Raw genomic sequence first — 26,250 nt, forward strand, 5'->3', positions numbered from 1 at the left:
TGTGTAGGCTAAGTGTAGGACTAGTTAGCTAGCTTCTCTCGGTGTGATGCAGTCAAGACGGGTATTATGTAAGGATGATAAATAACTAACAAGAAGTTAGTCTAGCACATGTTAACAGTGGTTGTGGTCTCTCCCTCCAGTACTCTGAGCCTCCCTTGTCTTACATATTCACACACCGTACAGTCTCCGCTCCCTAATAGCCTACAGCTGCTCGCTCTTTACCTCTCTCTCTTTACCTCTCTCTCTCTCTTTACCTCTCTCTCTCTCTTTACCTCTCTCTCTCTCTTTACTTCTCTCTCTCTCTTTACCTCTCTCTCTCTCTTTACCTCTCTCTCTCTCTCTTTACCTCTCTCTCTCTCTCTTTACCTCTCTCTCTCTTTACCTCTCTCTCTCTCTCTTTACCTCTCTCTCTCTCTCTTTACCTCTCTCTTTACCTCTCTCTCTCTCTTTACCTCTCTCTTTACCTCTTTACCTCTCTCTCTCTTTACCTCTCTCTTTACCTCTTTACCTCTCTCTTTACCTCTTTACCTCTTTACCTCTTTACCTCTCTCTCTCTCTTTACCTCTTTCTTTCTCTCTCTTTACCTCTTTACCTCTCTCTTTACCTCTTTACCTCTCTCTCTCTTTACCTCTTTACCTCTCTCTCTCTCTTTACCTCTTTCTTTCTCTCTCTTTACCTCTTTCTTTCTCTCTCTTTACCTCTTTACCTCTCTCTCTCTCTCTCTCCATTTATTTTATGGCTCCGGTTTAATAAAGTAGCAAAACAATTGGCTTTTCTGCTGCTTCCTTCACTCGGATCGGACAAGTTGTCCTTTCAGAACAGGTTTAAAAAATGTATGCATATTGGTTCTGGGGCTTTCCCGTGTCCATTTCAGAACGGGAACTCTAACTCCCATCACTATTTGTCCTCATCATTCAGATTATGCTAATTTAATCATGATGTTTTTTGAGAGTGAATAGAGGGAATTTAGCAAGTTTGGTAAACTACCCATCAGTACCATTCATTTGCGCTATTTTGGATTGGGATTACCATGACCAACAGTCATAGGGAATGTGACTGCGGTCATGACTCGTGACTGCCGGTGTGGTGGTAATACGGTCACCACGACAGCCCAAGTTAGGGTTAGGATTTGGGGATGGTAAGCTGATCCTAGATCTGTGCCTCAAAGGGTAAGTTCTACTGGAGTGTTGTAAATCATCTGACAGCATATTGCATAGGAAAGAAGACGTATGCTGTGTTTAGGAAATACAGTACGCCCACACACGAACACCTGGACCCAAACTCACACACCAGTGTAGCAGGTGTTGCACCTCCTTAACAATCCAACCCCCGGTGGCAAATAATTAATCACATCAGCCACTAATCACAGCTAAGCATTCTGGGATAGCTGCTCAGCAACAGACGGGCTCAATGAAGAACCAATTAGCTAAGCAGTTTGGATCAAGCACAGTCAGTTACACACAAGAAGAGAAGCTCAAAACCACCATTCTCAACTCTCATATAGACACACAATCTCATACATTATGAAACATTCACAAACATGTTGTGACAGTGATCCACACTCTCCACTATCACATTCACAATCCCTCTACTGTCCTGGTCTCTATCCACACTCTCTCTCTTCCTCTCTATCTTTCTCTCACACACACACACAAACTAACACACGCAGCTCCCCACCACCATCCCCCCACCATCTCTCCTCACCTCCCCTCCTCCCCTTGGCTTAATGCATGGTCCTTACCATCTGTGAGGGTTTGGAAGCACATCTTGCCGCTGTATTTGCCAAAGCCAGCCACAGTCCTGGCCCGTACCTGCACGACGTAGACCGTGCCCGCCCGGAGGCCCTCCACACGGGCTGTGTTGGTCTCACTGCGCACCATGGTGGAATTCATCTCTGCATGGTCCTGGAGGAGGACAGGGGAGAGAGAGAGATATCAGATGAATGTTGCAGAGAGACAGAGCAGATCATGTGTATAATCCAGGACGGGACATAATGGAGGAGACAGAGATGAAGAGACCAGGGGCCGTATGTCTCACAGGTTAGCGTTTTTTGTCATGAATCTTGTTCTGGAGGCAGCTCTACAGAGTGGTCACTAGTTGGCACAGCCACAAAGTCATAAAATCTGCACATTTTTGTTTTAATGAATCTTTACAATATAGCCAATTTTGAATTTGCAGCTGGCCTATCTAAGGGGAAGTCAGTTCACTCAGTTCTGCCTCCAGGACAAGACTCATGACAATAAACATCAACCAGCATACGTCTAAAGCGGTGGTTTCTTAACCATGAAATCTGGGTCGTATGTACTTTATCAAACTTCTCAGAGTAGGGGTGCTGATATAAAATCCGTCTGACCTTCTAGAGCACAATTCATTTGATTAAATGGACGGGGGGACGGGGGGGGGGACCTGATCCTAGATGCATTATACGGACCCCGGTTAGCATTTAATGAAACCGTTGTATTATCTCCCCTATGCTGCGGAAGTATTCAGCAACCAACAGTTAGTAACGTTGGCTGCCTTTGCAACAACAGAGGTAACACTGGCATTTTATTAGATTGTTTTGTTTATCCGACACTCTTATCCACAGTGACTCACATGCCATGAGAGGAGAGAAAGGATCCCACTGGGCACAGACTTCAATTCAACGTCTATTCCACATTGGTTCAAAGTAATTTCATTGAAATGACGTGGAAACAACGTTGATTAAATCAATGTGTGCCCAGTGGGATAGAAAGGATTGATATTCCAAAAAGGCATTACTTTGCTAGTTAGAGCAATAAAAAACAGCTGATAGAGGGAGCTTATGTGTTGTGTAACAGTCTCCTCCACCATAGAAACCTGAAAAGTTCAGATGAGTCATATGCAATTTAGATGCACTAATGGGCCTATTCAACACAATGGCACCAAAGTGTTCTCTAGCTGCTGTTAATCTCTTTCTATGAGAGAACGGTCACTTTGTAATCCCCTTGTCCTTGACAGGCTTACGTAGCTGTTACGACCACAGATGGAAACTTTAACGCTGGGGTTGAATGACAGTATGTATTCTTAAAGAGCCACTGAACACATCGATTGGCACGTGTTTTTCTGTTGCTCATTAGAAAAATGAGATTTCAGTCTTGGAGGTGTGTTTCCTGACCGATTCAGCTTGGTTAATGATGTTTGTCCCCCATGAGACACTGTAGACGCGGAAGCATATTTCACTTCCTCATAATCCCCGGAATGAATCTAAGATAACTCAAGAAATGTATAATTAATTTTGCCATTTCTGCCAAGGACGTTTTAGTTGCGCAATTTTACATCTAACTATGGTGTGTGGTGCAGTATTTCTCAAGTAAAAAAAATGTGTGACTAGTTGTCTTATGTAAACAGTCGGAGCTACTGAGCAGGTCTGCCTCACTGTCTATGCTATTGTATAGAGAGCAATATCCGCAGCTGTTCACCCCATGTTAGTGGTGCCATGACGTGGCCCTTTTTGTGAGAAGGTGGGAATGGTCCGTGGACACTGAAGGGACGGGTATGACGAGTGTGTTTCATTTGGTGACCTCAGAGAGGACAGAAAACAGGCATAACTATACTGCTCAAAAAAATAAAGGGAACACTTAAACAACACAATGTAACTCCAACTCAATCACACTTCTGTGAAATCAAACTGTCCACTTAGGAAGCAACACTGATTGACAATACATTTCACATGCTGTTGTGCAAATGGAATAGACAACAGGTGGAAATTATAGGCAATAAGCAAGACACCCCCAATAAAGGAGTGGTTCTGCAGGTGGAGACCACAGACCACTTCTCAGTTCCTATGCTTCCTGGCTGATGTTTTGGTCACTTTTGAATGCTGGCGGTGCTTTCACTCTAGTGGTAGCATGAGTCTACAACCCACACAAGTGGCTCAGGTAGTGCAGCTCATCCAGGATGGCACATCAATGCGAGCTGTCGCAAGAAGGTTTGCTGTGTCTGTCAGCGTAGTGTCCAGAGCATGGAGGCGCTACCAGGAGACAGGCCAGTACATCAGGAGACGTGGAGGAGGCCGTAGGAGGGCAACAACCCAGCAGCAGGACCGCTACCTCCGCCTTTGTGCAAGGAGGAGCAGGCGGAGCACTGCCAGAGCCCTGCAAAATGACCTCCAGCAGGCCACAAATGTGCATGTGTCTGCTCAAACGGTCAGAAACAGACTCCATGAGGGTGGTATGAGGGCCCGACGTCCACAGGTGGGGGTTGTGCTTACAGCCCAACACCGTGCAGGACGTTTGGCATTTGCCAGAGAACACCAAGATTGGCGCCACTGGCGCCCTGTGCTCGTCACAGATGAAAGCAGGTTCACACTGAGCACGTGACAGACATGACAGAGTCTGGAGACGCCGTGGAGAACGTTCTGCTGCCTGCAACATCCTCCAGCATGACCGGTTTGGTGGTGGGTCAGTCATGGTGTGGGGTGGTATTTCTTTGGGGGGCCGCACAGCCCTCCATGTGCTCGCCAGAGGTAGCCTGACTGCCATTAGGTACCGAGATGAGATCCTCAGACCCCTTGTGAGACTATATGCTGGTGCGGTAGTACCTGGGTTCCTCCTAATGCAAGACAATGCTAGACCTCATGTGGCTGGAGTGTGTCAGTAGTTCCTGCAAGAGGAAGGCATTGATGCTATGGACTGGCCCGCCCGTTCCCCAGACCTGAATCCAATTGAGCACATCTGGGACATCATGTCTCGCTCCATCCACCAACGCCACGTTGCACCACAGACTGTCCAGGAGATGGCAGATGCTTTAGTCCAGGTCTGGGAGGAGATCCCTCAGGAGACCATCCGCCACCTCATCAGGAGCATGCCCAGGCGTTGTAGGGAGTTCATACAGGCACGTGGAGGCCACACACACACTACTGAGCCTCATTTTGACTTGTTTTAAGGACATTACATCAAAGTTGGATTAGCCTGTAGTGTGGTTTTCCACTTTAATTTTGAGTGTGACTCCAAATCCAGACCTCCATGGGTTGATAAATTGGATTTCCATTGATTATTTTTGTGTGATTTTGTTGTCAGCACATTCAACTATGTAAAGAAAAAAGTATTTAATAAGATTATTTCTTTCATTCAGATCTACGATGTGTTGTTTAAGTGTTCCCTTTATTTTTTTGAGCAGTGTATATCTCTGAATATGTACATTTCTCAATTATGGGGTTTGCATCTAATTCTTGTATAAAATGAATGAGTAAAGATTAAACTATATGTGAAATGATATAAAGTGATGTTAAACCTTTAATGAAAGAGAATTGTATTCCCTTTAAAGTTGAACTAAGTCATTGGCCCTCCCCTGTGAGCACAGACATGATCTGGCATCATGGAACAGCCCTTTTCCAATGTTACGAATAAAAAACCCTCCTGAGGAAATCCTCTATAGACCACAAAAACCTCAGTGTCTGCTAAGGTTACAATGGTTGTTGAGTTCCTAACCATACCACGTGGAGCATTGGCTACGCAGCTGGAAATGGTTTAACTCTGAGACTATCGATCCCGACAGAATAAGAGCAAATGTTAGATATTAATTACTAGTCTGCAGCTAGAAATTATGTCAACCTGGGATGCGAAGACCGACAACCGCCGAAGCATCTATGCTATGAGAACATTTCTGAATGGTACTCTGAAGTATCCATCCTAACCACGAAAGACTGATCTTCAGGGAAGCAGAGAGCGAGACGATGATGAACTGACTCTCCAACAGACAGACGGACGATTCCAACAGAGATCACAAAGACACACTGGGCGTAAATATATATTGATTGCAATTATTCCCGAATGAGTGAGCGTTCATGTGCAAAGGATTAGCAATTCAATTAATATAATTATCAACTGTGTAGTGACTCCTTTTGTTCTTTCCTGCCTTTCAGTCCACACCTACTTCCCTTTGTCCACCAAGCCGTCATAGCGGCTTAGCCCACCAGGGAACCTCCCCTATCATTTCCTCCATATCTACTGTGTTGTTTGTTTATACATTTCTGTAATTATTTAGTTATTAGTAAATAAATTATTAAGTAAATTGATGTATGGAACATTCATAGTAAAGGCTGGGTTCATGCAGATAACCAACAATTTACGACGTTTGGAATGAGACTAACGTGAGGTAAAGAATAATTCATTTATTAGAAGACTAATTGATCAGATATTAAAATATCTGAAGAGTTATATAAGGAAAATTATAACTTTGTAATCTGAAGATTTTCCTTGGTGCCCCGACTTCCTAGATAATTACATTTACATGATTAGTTTAATCACGTAATAATAATTACAGAGAATTGATTTGAAAAAATAACAGTCTTCGCTTTATGATGCCAAAGACACGATAGTGGGCAAATGGACATATCAAAACCCAACCTTCACTTACCCGTTGTGACGCAGGGATGTTCCAAACTCCATTTTAGACGAGACTGACTTTATTAACAAAATTATCCTATTTCCATTTTGTAGTCAATTTTGAGACTAGAATAAATGTTTCCGACTCAAATCGATGCCACATACAGTAGACTGTTTTGAAAGTGATTCAATGCTTTTTAAAGTTAGTCACTCTTTAAACACGCTCACATACACGCACACACATGCACGCACACACACAGACATGTACACAGAGACGCACCCACACACACACTACCCTCTAACCACCCATATACACACACAGCCACAAATATTAAGGAAATTAGGCCCATTTGTCTGTGAGTCACATTGTAATATTGTTCCTCCTGCAGTATTTACTGCTGGTCTTAGAAGTATTTAGAGAGAGTTTAATTAGTAAAGGAAATTGTTCTGTGGTGTCTGAAGTGGCAGACTGCTAATTATGACAGAGGACTATTTCCACCTACAGAATGTGTTTGTTTTCACAGAATGGAACAAAGCAACGCTTCCAAGTTCCATTTGCAGAGAATTGTTTTGTGCTATTTTCTTCTTCTGTTTTGGTTTGTTTGGGTATTTCAGAGTGGGAGTTCAAAGGATTAAACAAATGTATGGTCGAAACTGTATAACTAAATCCAATAAGACTTTATAGACCCTGAACAGTCTGTGTGTATGCCTGCCTGTGTACTGGGGTGGCTGTGTGTTATGTTTGTGTGTGTCCTGTCTGTGCAGGTGTGTAGGCCCAGTGTCCACCACCTTAAATGAACCAGCCTGGCCCAGCCTGCTAGTGCTAGAAGGCTTTGGTCCTGAAGTTCTGACTGGTGCACTATCTGCTATGGGGATAGGAGGGGGTAACTGTAATTAGCTAATCGCGTCACCGTCATAGAGTGAATATAGACAAAAAATAAGCATGCACACCTACACTACACTACACTAAACCCACACCTGCAGGCAGCTGATATACAGTGAGCTCCAAAAGTATCGGGACAGTGACACATGTTGTTGTTGTTTTGGCTCTGTACACCTGCACTTTGGAATTTAAATGTATTTTCATCCATATCGGGTGAACCGTTTATCACGGACTACAAAGGGAAAACCAGCCACGTCGCAGACACCAGCGTCTTGCTTCCGGACAAGCTAAACACCTTCTTCGCCCACTTTGAGGATAATACAGTGCCACCGACGCGGCCCACTACCAAGGACTGTGGGCTCTTCTTCTCCTTGGCCGACAAGAGTAAGACATTTAAGCGTGTTAACCCTCGCAAGGCTGCCGGTCCAGACGGCATCTCTAGCCGCATCCTCAGAGCATGCTCAGACCAGCTGGCTGGAGTGTTTACGGACATTTTCAATCTCTCCTTATCCCGGTGGAGAAGGTGGAAAGCTTCAAGTTCCTCGGTGTACACATCACTGACGATATGAAATGGTCCACCCACACAGACAGTGTGGTGAAGAAATCACAAATGTGCCTCTTCAACCTCAGGAGGCTGAAGAAATGTGGCTTGGTCCCTGAAACCCTCACAAACTTTTATAGATGCACAATTGAGAGCATCCTGTTGGGCTGTATCACCGCCTGGTACGGCATCTGCAACGCCCGCAACCACAGGGCTCTCCAGAGGGTGGTGCGGTCTGCCCAACGCATCACCGGGGGCAAGCTACCTGCCCTCCAGGACACCTACAGCACTGTCAATGTCACAGGAATGCCAAAAAGATCATCAAGGACATCAACCACCCGAGCCAAGGCCTGTTCACCCCGCTATCATCCAGAAGGCGAGGTCAGTACAGGTGCATCAAAGCTGGGACCGAGAGACTGAAAAACAGCTTCTATCTCAAGGCCATCATTTTAAATAGCCGTCACCAGCCAGCTTTCACCCCATTACGCAACCCTGCTGCCCTAATTTACATAGACTTGGAATCACTGGCCACTTTAAAACTCTTTAGGAATAGGGGGCAGCATTGGGAAGTTTGGATGAAAAGCGTGCCCAGAGTAAACTGCCTGTTACTCAGGCCTGGAAGCTAGAATATGCATATAATTAGTAGATTTGGATAGAAAACACTCCAAAGTTTCCAAAACTGTTAAAATAATGTCTGTGAGTATAACAGAACTCATATAGCAGGCAAAAACCTGAGAAAAATCCAACCAGGAAGTGGGAATTCTGAGGTTTTTAGTTTTCAAGTGAATGCCGATTGAATATCCAGTGTCTGTGGGATTAGATTGCACTTCCTAGGGCTTCCACTAGATGTCAACAGTCTTTAGAAGTTGTTTCAGGCTTCTATTGTGAAAGGGGAGCGAATAAGAGCACTCTAAGCAGATGGCCCAGGTGAAAGCCTTTAGTTTAGTCACACACGTGACCGTGACGTGAGCTCCATTCCCTTTCCTTTCTAATGAAAACAGTATTGTCCGGTTGAAACATTATTGAATATTTATGATAAAAACACCCTAAGGATTGATTAGAAACATCGTTTGACATGTTTCTACGAACTGAAATGGAACTTTTTGGAATTTTCGTCTAGACTTTGTGCCCGCGCTTTGTGCATTTGGATTACTGGACTAAACGTGCAAACAAAAAGGAGGTATTTGGACATAAAGATGAACTTTATCGAACAAAACAAACATTTATTGTCTAACATGGAGTCCTGGGAGTGCCACCAGATGAAGATCATCAAAGGTAAGTGATTAATTTTAACGCTATTTCTGACTTTTGTGACACCTCTCCTTCTTTGGAAAATGGCTATATGGTTTTTTGTGGCTAGGCGCTGACCTAACATAACCGCATGGTGTGCTTTCACCGTAAAGCCTTTTTGAAATCGCACACTGTGGTTGGATTAACAAGAAGTCTTTAAAATGGTGTATAATACTTGTATGTTTGAGGAATTTTAATTATGAGATTTCTGTTGTTTGAATTTGGTGCCCTGCAATTTCACTGGCTGTGGGCCAGGTGTTCCGCTTGCGAAACCCCCTTCCCAGAAAGGTTAATAATGGAACACTAGTCACTTTAATAATGTTTAAATAATGTTAACATACTGCTATACTCATCTCATATGTACAGTATATGCTTTATTCTACTGTATCTTAGTCAAAGTCACTCTGACATTGCTCTATCTAATATTTATACATTTCTTCATTCCATTTTTTTACTTTTAAATTTGTGTATATTTTTGTGAATTGTTGCACTGCTGGAGCTAAGAGCACAAGCATTTCACTACAACCGCAATAACATCTGCTAAATATGTGTTTGTGACCAAATAAAATTGGATTTGATGTGATTTGAAATTACAGCACTTTTTGTACATACAGATGAAGTCAGAAGTTTACATAGACTTTGTTGGAGTCATTAAAACTTGTTTTTCAACCAATCCACAGATTTCTTGTTAACAAACTATAGTTTTGGCAAGTCAGTTAGGACATCTACTTTGTGCATGACACAAGTCATTTTTCTAACAATTGTTTACAGACAGATTATTTCCCTTATAATTCACAGTATCACAATTCCAGTGGGTCAGAAGTTTGCATACGCTAAATTGACTGTGCCTTTAAACAGTTTGGAAAATTCCAGAAAATGATGTGATGGCTTTAGAAGCTTCTGATAGGCTAATTGACATAATTTGAGTCAATTGGAGGTATACCTGTGGATGTATTTCAAGGCCTACCTTCAAACTTAGTGCCTCTTTGCTTGACATCATGGGAAAATCAAAAGAAATCCGCCAAGACCCCAGAAAAACAATTGTAGACTTCCACAAGTCTGGTTCATGCTTGGGAGCAATTTCCTAACGCCTGAAGGTACCATGTTCATCTGTACAAACAATAGTACGCAAGTATAACACCATGGGACCATGCAGCCATCATACCGCTCAGGGAGGAGACGCGTTCTGTCTCCTAGAGACGAACGTACTTTGGTGCGAAAAGTGCAAATTAATCCCAGAACAACAGCAAAAGACCTTGTTAAGATGCTGGAGGAAACAGGTACAAAAGTATCTATATCAACAGTAAAACGAGTCCTATATCGACATAACCTGAAAGGCCGCTCAGCAAGGAAGAAGCCACTGCTCCAAAACCACCATTAAAAAGCCAGACTACGGTTTGCAACTGCACATGGGGACAAAGATCGTACTTTTTGGAGAAATGTCCTCTGGTCTGATGAAACAAAAAGAGAACTGTTTAGCCATAATGACCATCGTTATGTTTGGAGGAAAAAGGGGGAGGCTTGCAAGCCGAAGAACACCAACCGTGAAGCACGGGGGTGGCAGCATCATGTTGTGGGGGTGCTTTGCTGCAGGAGGGACTGGTGCACTTCACAAAATAGATGGCATCATGAGGTAGGAAAATTATGTGGATATATTGAATCAACATCTCAAGACATCAGTCAGGAAGTTAAAGCTTGGTCGCAAATGGGTCTTCCAAATGGACAATGACCCCAAGCATACTTCCAAAGTTGTAGCAAAATGGCTTAAGGACAACAAAGTCAAGGTATTGGTGTAGCCATCACAAAGCCCTGACCTCAATCCCATAGAAAATTTGTGGGCAGAACTGAAAAAGTGTGTGCGAGCAAGGAGGCCTACAAACCTGACTCAGTTACACTAGCTCTGTCAGGAGGAATGGGCCAAAATTCACACAACTTATTGTGGGAAGCTTGTGGAAGGCTACACAAAACGTTTGACCCAAGTTAAACAATTTAAAGGCAATGCTACCAAATACTAATTGAGAATATATCAACTTCTGACCCACTAAATCATTCTCTTTACTATTATTCTGACATTTCACATTCTTAAAATAAAGTGGAGATCTTAACTGACCTAAGACAGGGAATTTTTACTAGGATTAAATGTCAGGAATTGTGAAAACTGAGTTTAAATGTATTTGGCTAAGGTGTATGTAAACTTCTGACTTCAACTGTTGTCCCCACATTTTTATTTATTTATTATTATTATTTTATTTAAACTTTATTAAACTAGGCAAGTCAGTTAAGAACAAATTCTTATTTGGCCTTATTTATTTTAGGTGAGTACAAACAAATTCCTCCAGCATCTTCATAAGGTCCTTTGCTGTTTTTTATTTATTCATTTAATTTATTTCACCTTTATTTAACCAGGTAGGCAAGTTGAGAACAAGTTCTCATTTACAATTGCGACCTGGCCAAGATAAAGCAAAGCAGTTCGACAACATACAACAACACAGAGTTACACATGGAGTAAACAACATACAGTCAAAAATACAGTAGAAAAAAAATAAGACTATATACAATGTGAGCAAATGATGTGAGATAAGGGAGGTAAAGGCAAAAAAAAATGCCATGGTGGCAAAGTAAATAAAGTATAGCAAGAAAAACACTGGAATGGTAGATTTGTAGTTTGAAGAAAGTTCAAAGTTCAAATCTAAATAATATGGTGCAAAGGAGCAAAATAAATAAAATAAATAAATACAGTAGGGGAAGAGGTAGTAGTTTGGGCTAAATTATAGATGGGCTATGTACAGGTGCAGTGATCTGTGAGCTGCTCTGACAGCTGGTGCTTAAAGCTAGTGAGGGAGATAAGTGTTTCCAGTTTCAGAGATTTTTGTAGTTCGTTCCAGTCATTGGCAGCAGAGAACTGGAAGGAGAGACGACCAAAGGAGGAGTTGGCTTTAGGGGTGACCAGAGAGATATACCTGCTGGAGTGCGTGCTACAGGTGGGTGCTGCTATGGTGACCAGTGAGCGGAGATAAGGGGGGACTTTACCTAGCAGGGTCTTGTAGATGACCTGGAGCCAATGTGTTTGGCGACGATTATGAAGTGAAGGCCAGCCAACGAGAGCATACAGGTCGCAGTGGTGGGTTGTATATGGGGCTTTGGTGACAAAACGGATGGCACTGTGATAGACTGCATCCAGCTTGTTGAGTAGGGTATTGGAGGCTATTTTGTAAATGACATCGCCGAAGTCGAGGATTGGTAGGATGGTCAGTTTTACGAGGGTATGTTTGGCAGCATGAGTGAAGGATGCTTTGTTGCGAAATAGGAAGCCAATTCTAGATTTCACTTTGGATTGTAGATGATTGATGTGAGTCTGGAAGGAGAGTTTACAGTCTAACCAGACACCTAGGTATTTGTAGTTGTCCATAAATTCTAAGTTTGAACCGTCCAGAGAAGTTATGCTGGATGGGCGGGCAGGTGCAGGCAGCGATCGGTTGAAGAGCATGCATTTAGTTTTACTTGTGTTTAGGAGCAGTTGGAGACCACGGAAGGAGAGTTGAATGGTATTGAAGCTTGTCTGGAGGGTTGTTAACACAGTGTCCAAAGAAGGGCCAGAAGTATACAGAATGGTGTCGTCTGCGTAGAGGTGGATCAGAGATTCACCAGCAGCAAGAGCGACATCATTTATGTATACAGAGAAAAGAGTTGGCCCAAGAATTGAACCCTGTGGTACCCCCATAGAGACTGCCAGAGGTCCAGACAGTAGGCCCTCCGATTTGACACACTGAACTCTGTCAGAGAAGTAGTTGGTGAACCAGGCGACGCAATCGTTTGAGAAACCAAGGCTACTAAGTCTGCCGATAAGGATGTGGTGATTAACAGAGTCAAAAGCTTTGGCCAGGTCAATGAATACGGCAGCACAGTATTGTTTCTTATCGATGGCGGTTACGATGTCGTTTAGGACCTTGAGCGTGGCTGAGGTGCACCCATGACCAGCTCTGAAACCAGATTGCATAGCGGAGAGGGTGCGGTGGGATTCGAAATAGTCGGTAATCTGTTTGTTGAAGACTTTGGAAAGGCAGGGTAGGATGGATATAGGTCTGTAGCAATTTGGGTCAAGAGTGTCACCTCCTTTGAAGAGGGGGATGACAGCAGCTGCTTTCCAATCTATGGGAATCTCAGACGACACGAAAGAGAGGTTGAACAGGCTAGTAATAGGGGTTGCAATAATTTCGGCAGATAATTTTAGAAAGAAAGGGTCCAGATTGTCAAGCCCAGCTGATTTGTAGGGGTCCAGATTTTGCAGCTCTTTCAGAACATCAGCTGAATGGATTTGTGAGAAGGAGAAATGGGGGAGGCTTGGGCGAGTAGCTGTGGGGGGTGTAGTGCTGTTGAATGCAGTAGGGGTAGTTAGGTGGAAAGCATGGCCAGCCGTAGAAAAATGCTTATTGAAATTCTCAATTATAGTGGGCTTATCGGTGGTGACAGAGTTTCCTATCCTCAGTGCAGTGGGCAGTTGGGAGGAGGTGTTCTTATTCTCCATGGACTTTACAATGTCCCAGAACTTTTTAGAGTTGGAGTTGCACGAAGCAAATTTCTGTTTGAAAAAGCTAGCCTTGGCGTTTCTAACTGCCTGTGTGTATTGGTTTCTAACTTCCCTAAAAAGTTGCATATCGCGGGGGCAGTTCGATGCTAATGCAGAACGCCACAGGATATTTTTGTGTTGGTTAAGGGCAGTCAGGTCTGGGGAGAACCAAGGGCTATATCTGTTCCTGGTTCTAAATTTCTTGAAAGGGGCATGCTTATTTAAGATGGAGAGGAAGGCATTTTTAAAAAATAACCAGGCATCCTCTACTGACGGGATGAGGTCAATATCCTTCCAGGATACCAGGGCCAGGTCGATTAGAAAGGCTTGCTCGTTGAAATGTTTAGCTGAGTAAGGTGAGTAAAAGTATTGGGACAAATTCACTTACAGTATATGTGTAGTAAAGTAGTCAAAAGTGTAGTATTTGGTCCCATATTCCTAGCATGCGATAATTACATCAAGTGTGTGACTTGTTGGATGCATTTGCTGTTGGTTTTAGTTGCGTTTCAGATTATTTTGTGCCCAATAAAAATGAATGGTAAATAATGTATTGTATCATTTGAGTCACATTTATTGTAAATAAGAATAGAATAGAATTCTAAACACTTCTACATTCATGTGGATGCTACCATGATTAGGGATAGTGCTGATTGAATTGTGAATGATGAGTGAGAAAGTTACAGATACACAAATATCATATATCATACCCCCAAGACATGCTAACCCTCTCACTTTGACTATAACATGGGAGATTAGCATTTTTTAGGGGGCATGATATTTATGCCTCTGTAACTTTGACTGCAGTTTCTCAGATATGCAACTACTGAAGAGACTGCTATACCTCATCATGGAACACAATCTATAAACATTTGCATATACACTTTAATGAGATTTAAGAAAGGGGAGGATGAAAAAGGACAGGAGAGCAATAGGAACAACGGAGAAGAGAATAGAACAGAATAGAGACAGAGGCCCATATCCGGCCCACACCGACATCATTACCCAATCAGATCAGTGTAATTAGATCACGAAGGAAGCTTCATCATTGGCCAGATGAGGTAAACACTGCTATGAAATTTGGCCCACATATAACGATCTCTCCAATCACATTAGGGTTTATTGAACACTCACTCCTGTGATGAAGAGGAATGTTAGCTCGTCCGCTAATAGGAAAAAGCTACGCCTTTCAAAGTTTAATCTCATAACAGGATATTCGTTTGTGTTATATGTGTTATAGCATTGGATCATTATATTGGGGGTATTTAAATGTTTATTGGTAATTTACCATGAAGGCAAATAGTCAAATAAATTTCTAGCCTCAACACTAATGTCCCTGCAATGCCTACTACTATCCACACACCATGCAAAAGTGATATTGTACTTCCATTATGGTGTGATCTAATTTGATAAACGTCCAAACATAGACAACTCATGGAAAGGAAAGGCAGGCCACCACAGAGTATTGGGACATCACTTTCGTTTTCATCAGCCATGGTTGGTTGAGCATTGACCACCTGCGGTTAGGATTGGCCCATTCCCGCTGTCAGTCAAACAGGGTCTCCCAGGATCACACCCCCCTCTGCTTAATTCCGGGGGACAGGTGGGTGGGCAGATGGAAGATGGCCAATGGGGAACGATCTCTGGAGAAACAGCCAACAGGCAGTGGCCTTTTCATGCTGTCAGACAAATGGGTATTATATTGAACGTGAAGTGGCAGGTGGAGGGACAGCAGCTTGTGGATGGCCAATGAAAGGTCTTGCCAGGAGAGACCGCCCACTGTGAATGGCCCTCTCCTGCTGTCAGTCAAATGCAAGTTAGAAAAGACACACCCTAACATGCTATATAAAAAAAAAGGAAGGCAGGTGGGAGGGCAGATGGGAGGGCAGCCAATGGTGAGGCTTGCCAGGAGTGACAGACAGGGAACATTGCATGTCATCTGCTCTCTGTAGTATCCCGAAGGCTACAGGTACCTAGACCAGGCAGTATTTCCTTCAACTAACACTAATAACAAGGTGGGCCTCCTCTCCTGTTGGATTTGCCCCAAACATAACATTTGGGGCATTCAGGACAAAACGTTAATTTCTTTGCAACGTTTTTTGCAGTATTAATTTAGTGCCTTATTGTAAAACGGATGCTTGTTTTTGAATATGTGTATTCTGTACAGGTTTCCTTCCTTTCACTCTGTCAATTAGGTCAGTATAGTGGAGTAACTGCAATGTTGTTGATCCATCCTCAATTTTCTCCTATCACAGCCACTGTTTTAAAGTCACCATTGGCCTCATGGTGAAATCCCTGAGAGGTTTCCTTACTCTCCGGCAACTGAGTTAGGAATGACACCTGTATCTTTGTAGTGACTGGGTATATTGATACACCATCCAAAGTGTAATTAATAACTTCACCATGCTGAAACGGATATTCAATGTCTGCTTTTGTTATTTTTATACATCTACCATGTAGGTGCCCTTCTTTGCGAGGCATTGGAAAACCTCCCTGGTCTTTGTGGTTGAATCTGTTTGAAATTCACTGATAGACTGAGGAACCTTAAAGATAATTGTGTGTATGGGGTACAGAGATGAGGTAGTCATCCAAAAATCATGTTAAACACCCACAGAATGAGTCCATGCAACGTATTATGTGACTTGTTAAGCACATTTTTACATCTGAACTTATTAAGGCTTTCCATAACAAAGGGGTCGAATACTTATTGACTCAAGAAACTGCAGCTTTCTATTTTTTATTAATTTGTAAAAATGTCTAAAAACATAACTCCACTTTGACATTATGAGATATTGTGTGTCGGACACAAAATCTAAATGTAATCCATTTTAAATTCAGGCTGTAAAACAACAAAATGTGGAAACAGTCAAGGGGTGTGAATACTTTCTGACACATAGAAGCCCATATAATATGGTTAGAAATTCTATATCTATACAGTACCAGTCAAAAGTTTGGACACACCTACTCATTCAAGGGTTTTTCTTTACATTGTAGAATAATAGTGAAGACATCAAAACCATGAAATAACACATATGGAATCATGTATTAACCAAATAAGTGTTAAACAAATCAAAATATATTATATATTTTAGATTATTCAAAGTAGCCACCCTTTGCCTTCATGACAGCTTTGCACACTCTTTATTTATTTATTTATTTATGCTACTGACGTGAATGAAAAGCCTAAGGAAACAATACCATCAGTAAACAATTTCAATCACAGAGGCAGCAGTGCTTACATTACTATACCATAAGCAAGGAATTACCATATTCATTACGAATTAAAATAACTCGCTTGAAGCTGATATTAAAGGGTATTTAAAATGTATTCATAATCTGCATATTACAGATATATAGCAAATAAAATGTTGAAACAGCTTAACTGTTAGTCATTTTTTTAATGATTCCCTGAAGCATAACACAATACTAAAATATGACATTACTATATTCTCTCTGTCTACTGTTGATATGCATCATGCATGCTATCTCCTTTCAACTCCAGCCCTGCCTGAATGAATGATAAGCCACTTACGGTGCATATTTACTGTGGGAGATCGGATGTATAGCTGCGTTCACACGCTCACTATAAAGACACAAGCAAAAGTCACTCTTGAAAGGGAAGAGAGGTGGCATCTCACTAAGCCATGATCACAGTAATTGCTAGCTAACCATTGGCAGTGTAACCGATGTGAAATGGCTAGTTAGTTAGCGGTGTGCGCGCTAATAGCGTTTCAATCGGGTGATGTCACTCGCTCTGAGACCTGAAGTAGTTGTTCCCCTTGCTCTGCAAGGGCCATGGCTTTTGTGGAGCGATGGGTAACGATGCTTCATGGGTGTCAGTTGTTGATGTGTGCATAGGGTCCCTGGTTCAAGCCCAGGTTGGGGCGAGGAGAGGGACGGAAGCTATACTGTTACAAGCAGCATGCTGCATTTGGTTCACCTAGTGTAGATGCATGCAAACACGGACACATGCATGGCAAACACACACACACACAGTCACACAAACAACTAACTCAGATTACTCACTGGGGGAGCTCAAAGCTCTGAACAACTCTCTCAGGATTGGGGAAAAGTGAAAAAGGTAGGGGATTTCGGAGGAACAACAATGGGCCGCCTTCACTCATTTAGTTTGTTTTTCCTCCTTTTATTTCTGACATCTGCAAACACTCGGAGGGCTTAGCTCTACGTCTCTACACTACAGCTCACCTGAGAATACAGCCTGGGAATATAAGAGCTGGGTGTAGCACAGACCAATGAGAACAAGAGGCGAAAAGAGGGAGAGCTGCTGAAAGAGAGAAAAGGAGAAAGAGAGAAAGAGAGGAGAAAGAAATACAAAGAAGTCTGAAAGTTTAAATACCCAGCTAAGGGAGTGTCACGACTTCCGCCGAAGTCGGTCCCTCTCCTTGTTCGGGCGGCGTTCGACGTCACTGGCCTTCTAGCCATCGCCGATCCACTTTTCATTTTCCATTTGTTTTGTCTTTGTTTTACACACCTGGTTTCACTTCCCCAATTACTTGTTCATTATTTAACCCTCTGTTCCCCCATGTTTTTTTGTGAGTGATTGTTCGTATGTTATACGGTCCATTATGTGGGCTTGCTTATTTGTACCCAAGCACCCTATTTTGAGTAAATTACGTTTATTTACTCATATCTGCTGTCCTGTGCCTGACTCCTCTACACAAGCTACACACAGACCTCTTAACAGGGAGCCAGGGATTTGAGTCAAAATCCAGCTTTTCTAAAGTTCCCATTATAAATCATGGCATGGTTGTGTGCATTGGGATAATAATGTGAGGTTTCACTCAAGGCCAACTGAGAGAATAGATTAATGATAAAGACTTACATGAGTTGTGTTTGGAGTTCAATGGGAATTACAGTGGGCAAAAGCACAGTGGGTAATAGTGATGTTTGGTCTACGGTGGACAACTCTGGAGTTCTTTGACTCCTCCCTGTGTGGCAATGCTACTGCAATCCACAGAACATACATCTGAGTCACACAGACACACACATAATATACACATACATTATGTTCTTCTATCCTCGTGGGGACCTAAAATGTATTTCTATTAAAAATACACACACACACACGCACTCACGCACGCACGCACGCACACAGGCACGCACGCACACACATACACACACGCACACACACACACACACACACACACACACACACACACACACACACACACACACACACACACACACACACACAAACACACAAACACACACACACACACACACACACAGTGTTCTCTTGAAAACAGACCTCAGTAACCAGAGCCAGCTCTGCTCTCCAGTCTACTGGTAATGGACACCCTGCTCTCCAGTCTACTGGTAATGGACGCCCTGCTCTCCAGTCTACTGGTAATGGACGCCCTGCTCTCCAGTCTACTGGTAATGGACGCCCTGCTCTCCAGTCTACTGGTAATGGACGCCCTGCTCTCCAGTCTACTGGTAATGGACGCCCTGCTCTCCAGTCTACTGGTAATGGACGCCCTGCTCTCCAGTCTACTGGTAATGGACGCCCTGCTCTCCAGTCTACTGGTAATGGACGCCCTGCTCTCCAGTCTACTGGTAATGGACGCCCTGCTCTCCAGTCTACTGGTAATGGACGCCCTGCTCTCCAGTCTACTGGTAATGGACGCCCTGCTCTCCAGTCTACTGGTAATGGACGCCCTGCTCTCCAGTCTACTGGTAATGGACGCCCTGCTCTCCAGTCTACTGGTAATGGACGCCCTGCTCTCCAGTCTACTGGTAATGGACGCCCTGCTCTCCAGTCTACTGGTAATGGACGCCCTGCTCTCCAGTCTACTGGTAATGGACGCCCTGCTCTCCAGTCTACTGGTAATGGACGCCCTGCTCTCCAGTCTACTGGTAATGGACGCCCTGCTCTCCAGTCTACTGGTAATGGACGCCCTGCTCTCCAGTCTACTGGTAATGGACGCCCTGCTCTCCAGTCTACTGGTAATGGACGCCCTGCTCTCCTACCCACCAAACTTTAGAAAAACAAACTAAAAGAAGGAGAAAAGAAAGAGGAAATGAGATGCCACTTCTTTCCTATAGACCTTTCATTCATTTCTACTTGCTCGCCAAATTACACAATTCCAGGACCACTTACTCTGGAGTGAAAGGGGGTAGTGGTCTGTTTGGCGGAAAGCCTATAGAGTTAAGAGTACTGGATACCTCTTTTCAGTTCTCCCTCTCCTAACGGTATCTTTGTGTCCCAATCCCTCCTTTCCCCTCACACTATTTGGTCACAAACACCATGAAAACTACAACTCGGGAGGTTGTGGGTTCAAATTCTGTATGGAGATCTCTTTAACTTATACAATGAACACTTCAGTGTCCTACCAACAACAAAGTGTAACTATGCACTCCACTAATACTGTATTACAGTGAGTTAAACAACCCATTTACCGTATAACAGATCTGTGTGGGAAGACGATGTACTGCAAATGACGTATGTTGTAAAACCCTTCTCTACCCTGCACTTGAAGACAAAATGAAAGTTACTAGCGTAGCTTCAAAGTCCGTTGGAACAATCGTCAACAGCTCCATAACTGAGAAACCTAAAAATACTTATATCACCTGTTCTTAGACACACAAAAAGACGACGGGGGAGAGACGGAAAGACGGCAAGGCCATTTCGATAAATTTGATAAGAAAACCCAGGTTTTAATGGCTGCATTATTTAGGCTATAAGTTTCCCGCGGTGCGAGCAAGAGAGAGAGAGGCCATGTGCAGGGGAGAGTGTTATAGACACAGATCCAGCAGTTATTTAGGCTATAAGTTTCCTGCGGTGCGAGCAAGAGAGAGAGAGGCCATGTGCAGGGGAGAGTGTTATAGACACAGATCCAGCAGTTATTTAGGCTATAAGTTTCCTGCGGTGCGAGCAAGAGAGAGAGAGGCCATGTGCAGGGGAGAGTGTTATAGACACAGATCCAGCAGTTATTTAGGCTATAAGTTTCCTGCGGTGCGAGCAAGAGAGAGAGAGGCCATGTGCAGGGGAGAGTGTTATAGACACAGATCCAGCAGTTATTTAGGCTATAAGTTTCCTGCGGTGCGAGCAAGAGAGAGAGAGGCCATGTGCAGGGGAGAGTGTTATAGACACAGATCCAGCAGTTATTTAGACTATAAGTTTCCCGCGGTGCGAGCAAGAGAGAGAGAGGCCATGTGCAGGGGAGAGTGTTATAGACACAGATCCAGCAGTTATTTAGGCTATAAGTTTCCTGCGGTGCGAGCAAGAGAGAGAGAGGCCATGTGCAGGGGAGAGTGTTATAAACACAGATCCAGCAGTTATTTAGGCTATAAGTTTCCCGCGGTGCGAGCAAGAGAGAGAGAGGCCATGTGCAGGGGAGAGTGTTATAGACACAGATCCAGCAGTTATTTAGGCTATAAGTTTCCTGCGGTGCGAGCAAGAGAGAGAGAGGCCATGTGCAGGGGAGAGTGTTATAGACACAGATCCAGCAGTTATTTAGGCTATAAGTTTCCTGCGGTGCGAGCAAGAGAGAGAGAGGCCATGTGCAGGGGAGAGTGTTATAGACACAGATCCAGCAGTTATTTAGGCTATAAGTTTCCTGCGGTGCGAGCAAGAGAGAGAGAGGCCATGTGCAGGGGAGAGTGTTATAGACACAGATCCAGCAGTTATTTAGGCTATAAGTTTCCTGCGGTGCGAGCAAGAGAGAGAGAGGCCATGTGCAGGGGAGAGTGTTATAGACACAGATCCAGCAGTTATTTAGGCTATAAGTTTCCTGCGGTGCGAGCAAGAGAGAGAGAGGCCATGTGCAGGGGAGAGTGTTATAGACACAGATCCAGCAGTTATTTAGGCTATAAGTTTCCTGCGGTGCGAGCAAGAGAGAGAGAGGCCATGTGCAGGGGAGAGTGTTATAGACACAGATCCAGCAGTTATTTAGGCTATAAGTTTCCCGCGGTGCGAGCAAGAGAGAGAGAGGCCATGTGCAGGGGAGAGTGTTATAGACACAGATCCAGCAGTTATTTAGGCTATAAGTTTCCTGCGGTGCGAGCAAGAGAGAGAGAGGCCATGTGCAGGGGAGAGTGTTATAGACACAGATCCAGCAGTTATTTAGGCTATAAGTTTCCTGCGGTGCGAGCAAGAGAGAGAGAGGCCATGTGCAGGGGAGAGTGTTATAGACACAGATCCAGCAGTTATTTAGGCTATAAGTTTCCTGCGGTGCGAGCAAGAGAGAGAGAGGCCATGTGCAGGGGAGAGTGTTATAGACACAGATCCAGCAGTTATTTAGGCTATAAGTTTCCCGCGGTGCGAGCAAGAGAGAGAGAGGCCATGTGCAGGGGAGAGTGTTATAGACACAGATCCAGCAGTTATTTAGGCTATAAGTTTCCTGCGGTGCGAGCAAGAGAGAGAGAGGCCATGTGCAGGGGAGAGTGTTATAGACACAGATCCAGCAGTTATTTAGGCTATAAGTTTCCTGCGGTGCGAGCAAGAGAGAGAGAGGCCATGTGCAGGGGAGAGTGTTATAGACACAGATCCAGCAGTTATTTAGGCTATAAGTTTCCTGCGGTGCGAGCAAGAGAGAGAGAGGCCATGTGCAGGGGAGAGTGTTATAGACACAGATCCAGCAGTTATTTAGGCTATAAGTTTCCTGCGGTGCGAGCAAGAGAGAGAGAGGCCATGTGCAGGGGAGAGTGTTATAGACACAGATCCAGCAGTTATTTAGGCTATAAGTTTCCTGCGGTGCGAGCAAGAGAGAGAGAGGCCATGTGCAGGGGAGAGTGTTATAGACACAGATCCAGCAGTTATTTAGGCTATAAGTTTCCTGCGGTGCGAGCAAGAGAGAGAGAGGCCATGTGCAGGGGAGAGTGTTATAGACACAGATCCAGCAGTTATTTAGGCTATAAGTTTCCTGCGGTGCGAGCAAGAGAGAGAGAGGCCATGTGCAGGGGAGAGTGTTATAGACACAGATCCAGCAGTTATTTAGGCTATAAGTTTCCTGCGGTGCGAGCAAGAGAGAGAGAGGCCATGTGCAGGGGAGAGTGTTATAGACACAGATCCAGCAGTTATTTAGGCTATAAGTTTCCCGCGGTGCGAGCAGGAGAGAGAGAGGCCATGTGCAGGGGAGAGTGTTATAGACACAGATCCAGCAGTTCTTTAGGCTATAAGTTTCAAGCGAGGCGAGCAAGAGAGAGAGAGGCCATGTGCAGGGGAGAGTGTTATAGACACAGATCCAGCAGTTATTTAGGCTATAAGTTTCCTGCGGTGCGAGCAAGAGAGAGAGAGGCCATGTGCAGGGGAGAGTGTTATAGACACAGATCCAGCAGTTATTTAGGCTATAAGTTTCCTGCGGTGCGAGCAAGAGAGAGAGAGGCCATGTGCAGGGGAGAGTGTTATAGACACAGATCCAGCAGTTATTTAGGCTATAAGTTTCCTGCGGTGCGAGCAAGAAAGAGAGAGGCCATGTGCAGGGGAGAGTGTTATAGACACAGATCCAGCAGTTATTTAGGCTATAAGTTTCCTGCGGTGCGAGCAAGAGAGAGAGAGGCCATGTGCAGGGGAGAGTGTTATAGACACAGATCCAGCAGTTATTTAGGCTATAAGTTTCCCGCGGTGCGAGCAAGAGAGAGAGAGGCCATGTGCAGGGGAGAGTGTTATAGACACAGATCCAGCAGTTATTTAGGCTATAAGTTTCCCGCGGTGCGAGCAAGAGAGAGAGAGGCCATGTGCAGGGGAGAGTGTTATAGACACAGATCCAGCAGTTATTTAGGCTATAAGTTTCCCGCGGTGCGAGCAAGAGAGAGAGAGGCCATGTGCAGGGGAGAGTGTTATAGACACAGATCCAGCAGTTATTTAGGCTATAAGTTTCCCGCGTGCGAGCAAGAGAGAGAGAGGCCATGTGCAGGGGAGAGTGTTATAGACACAGATCCAGCAGTTATTTAGGCTATAAGTTTCCTGCGGTGCGAGCAAGAGAGAGAGAGGCCATGTGCAGGGGAGAGTGTTATAGACACAGATCCAGCAGTTATTTAGGCTATAAGTTTCCCGCGGTGCGAGCAAGAGAGAAAGAGGCCATGTGCAGGGGAGAGTGTTATAGACACAGATCCAGCAGTTATTTAGGCTATAAGTTTCCTGCGGTGCGAGCAAGAGAGAGAGAGGCCATGTGCAGGGGAGAGTGTTATAGACACAGATCCAGCAGTTATTTAGGCTATAAGTTTCCTGCGGTGCGAGCAAGAGAGAGAGAGGCCATGTGCAGGGGAGAGTGTTATAGACACAGATCCAGCAGTTATTTAGGCTATAAGTTTCCTGCGGTGCGAGCAAGAGAGAGAGAGGCCATGTGCAGGGGAGAGTGTTATAGACACAGATCCAGCAGTTATTTAGGCTATAAGTTTCCTGCGGTGCGAGCAAGAGAGAGAGAGGCCATGTGCAGGGGAGAGTGTTATAGACACAGATCCAGCAGTTATTTAGGCTATAAGTTTCCCGCGGTGCGAGCAAGAGAGAGAGAGGCCATGTGCAGGGGAGAGTGTTATAGACACAGATCCAGCAGTTATTTAGGCTATAAGTTTCCCGCGGTGCGAGCAAGAGAGAGAGAGGCCATGTGCAGGGGAGAGTGTTATAGACACAGATCCAGCAGTTATTTAGGCTATAAGTTTCCTGCGGTGCGAGCAAGAGAGAGAGAGGCCATGTGCAGGGGAGAGTTTTATAGACACAGATCCAGCAGTTATTTAGGCTATAAGTTTCCTGCGGTGCGAGCAAGAGAGAGAGAGGCCATGTGCAGGGGAGAGTGATATAGACACAGATCCAGCAGTTATTTAGGCTATAAGTTTCCTGCGGTGCGAGCAAGAGAGAGAGAGGCCATGTGCAGGGGAGAGTGTTATAGACACAGATCCAGCAGTTATTTAGGCTATAAGTTTCCTGCGGTGCGAGCAAGAGAGAGAGAGGCCATGTGCAGGGGAGAGTGTTATAGACACAGATCCAGCAGTTATTTAGGCTATAAGTTTCCTGCGGTGCGAGCAAGAGAGAGAGAGGCCATGTGCAGGGGAGAGTGTTATAGACACAGATCCAGCAGTTATTTAGGCTATAAGTTTCCTGCGGTGCGAGCAAGAGAGAGAGAGGCCATGTGCAGGGGAGAGTGTTATAGACACAGATCCAGCAGTTATTTAGGCTATAAGTTTCCCGCGGTGCGAGCAAGAGAGAGAGAGGCCATGTGCAGGGGAGAGTGTTATAGACACAGATCCAGCAGTTATTTAGGCTATAGGTTTCCTGCGGTGCGAGCAAGAGAGAGAGAGGCCATGTGCAGGGGAGAGTGTTATAGACACAGATCCAGCAGTTATTTAGGCTATAAGTTTCCTGCGGTGCGAGCAAGAGAGAGAGAGGCCATGTGCAGGGGAGAGTGTTATAGACACAGATCCAGCAGTTATTTAGGCTATAAGTTTCCTGCGGTGCGAGCAAGAGAGAGAGAGGCCATGTGCAGGGGAGAGTGTTATAGACACAGATCCAGCAGTTATTTAGGCTATAAGTTTCCTGCGGTGCGAGCAAGAGAGAGAGAGGCCATGTGCAGGGGAGAGTGTTATAGACACAGATCCAGCAGTTATTTAGGCTATAAGTTTCCTGCGGTGCGAGCAAGAGAGAGAGAGGCCATGTGCAGGGGAGAGTGTTATAGACACAGATCCAGCAGTTATTTAGGCTATAAGTTTCCTGCAGTGCGAGCAAGAGAGAGAGAGGCCATGTGAAGGGGAGAGTGTTATAGACACAGATCCAGCAGTTATTTAGGCTATAAGTTTCCTGCGGTGCGAGCAAGAGAGAGAGAGGCCATGTGCAGGGGAGAGTGTTATAGACACAGATCCAGCAGTTATTTAGGCTATAAGTTTCCTGCTGGTGCGAGCAAGAGAGAGAGAGGCCATGTGCAGGGGAGAGTGTTATAGACACAGATCCAGCAGTTATTTAGGCTATAAGTTTCCTGCGGTGCGAGCAAGAGAGAGAGAGGCCATGTGCAGGGGAGAGTGTTATAGACACAGATCCAGCAGTTATTTAGGCTATAAGTTTCCCGCGGTGCGAGCAAGAGAGAGAGAGGCCATGTGCAGGGGAGAGTGTTATAGACACAGATCCAGCAGTTATTTAGGCTATAAGTTTCCTGCGGTGCGAGCAAGAGAGAGAGAGGCCATGTGCAGGGGAGAGTGTTATAGACACAGATCCAGCAGTTATTTAGGCTATAAGTTTCCTGCGGTGCGAGCAAGAGAGAGAGAGGCCATGTGCAGGGGAGAGTGTTATAGACACAGATCCAGCAGTTATTTAGGCTATAAGTTTCCTGCGGTGCGAGCAAGAGAGAGAGAGGCCATGTGCAGGGGAGAGTGTTATAGACACAGATCCAGCAGTTATTTAGGCTATAAGTTTCCTGCGGTGCGAGCAAGAGAGAGAGAGGCCATGTGCAGGGGAGAGTGTTATAGACACAGATCCAGCAGTTATTTAGGCTATAAGTTTCCTGCGGTGCGAGCAAGAGAGAGAGAGGCCATGTGCAGGGGAGAGTGTTATAGACACAGATCCAGCAGTTATTTAGGCTATAAGTTTCCTGCGGTGCGAGCAAGAGAGAGAGAGGCCATGTGCAGGGGAGAGTGTTATAGACACAGATCCAGCAGTTATTTAGGCTATAAGTTT

At 44.5% G+C, this 26,250-nt stretch overlaps 1 protein-coding gene across 5 annotated transcripts in view; it reads right to left on the reverse strand.

Annotated features, from left to right (window-relative positions):
- Nucleotides 1–26,250, reverse strand: part of LOC115169838 (ephrin type-B receptor 1) — a 394,957-nt gene that overhangs the window by 51,224 nt on the left and 317,483 nt on the right. For all 5 annotated transcript variants that reach the window (XM_029725852.1, XM_029725850.1, XM_029725847.1 and 2 more), the window contains one exon: nt 1,742–1,904. In XM_029725852.1, coding sequence (XP_029581712.1) covers nt 1,742–1,904 — 163 coding nt within the window. The remainder of the gene's footprint in view (nt 1–1,741; nt 1,905–26,250) is intronic.

The sequence above is a fragment of the Salmo trutta genome, chromosome 31, assembly GCF_901001165.1.
Source record: "Salmo trutta chromosome 31, fSalTru1.1, whole genome shotgun sequence".
NCBI classification, from domain to species: Eukaryota; Metazoa; Chordata; class Actinopteri; order Salmoniformes; family Salmonidae; genus Salmo; species Salmo trutta.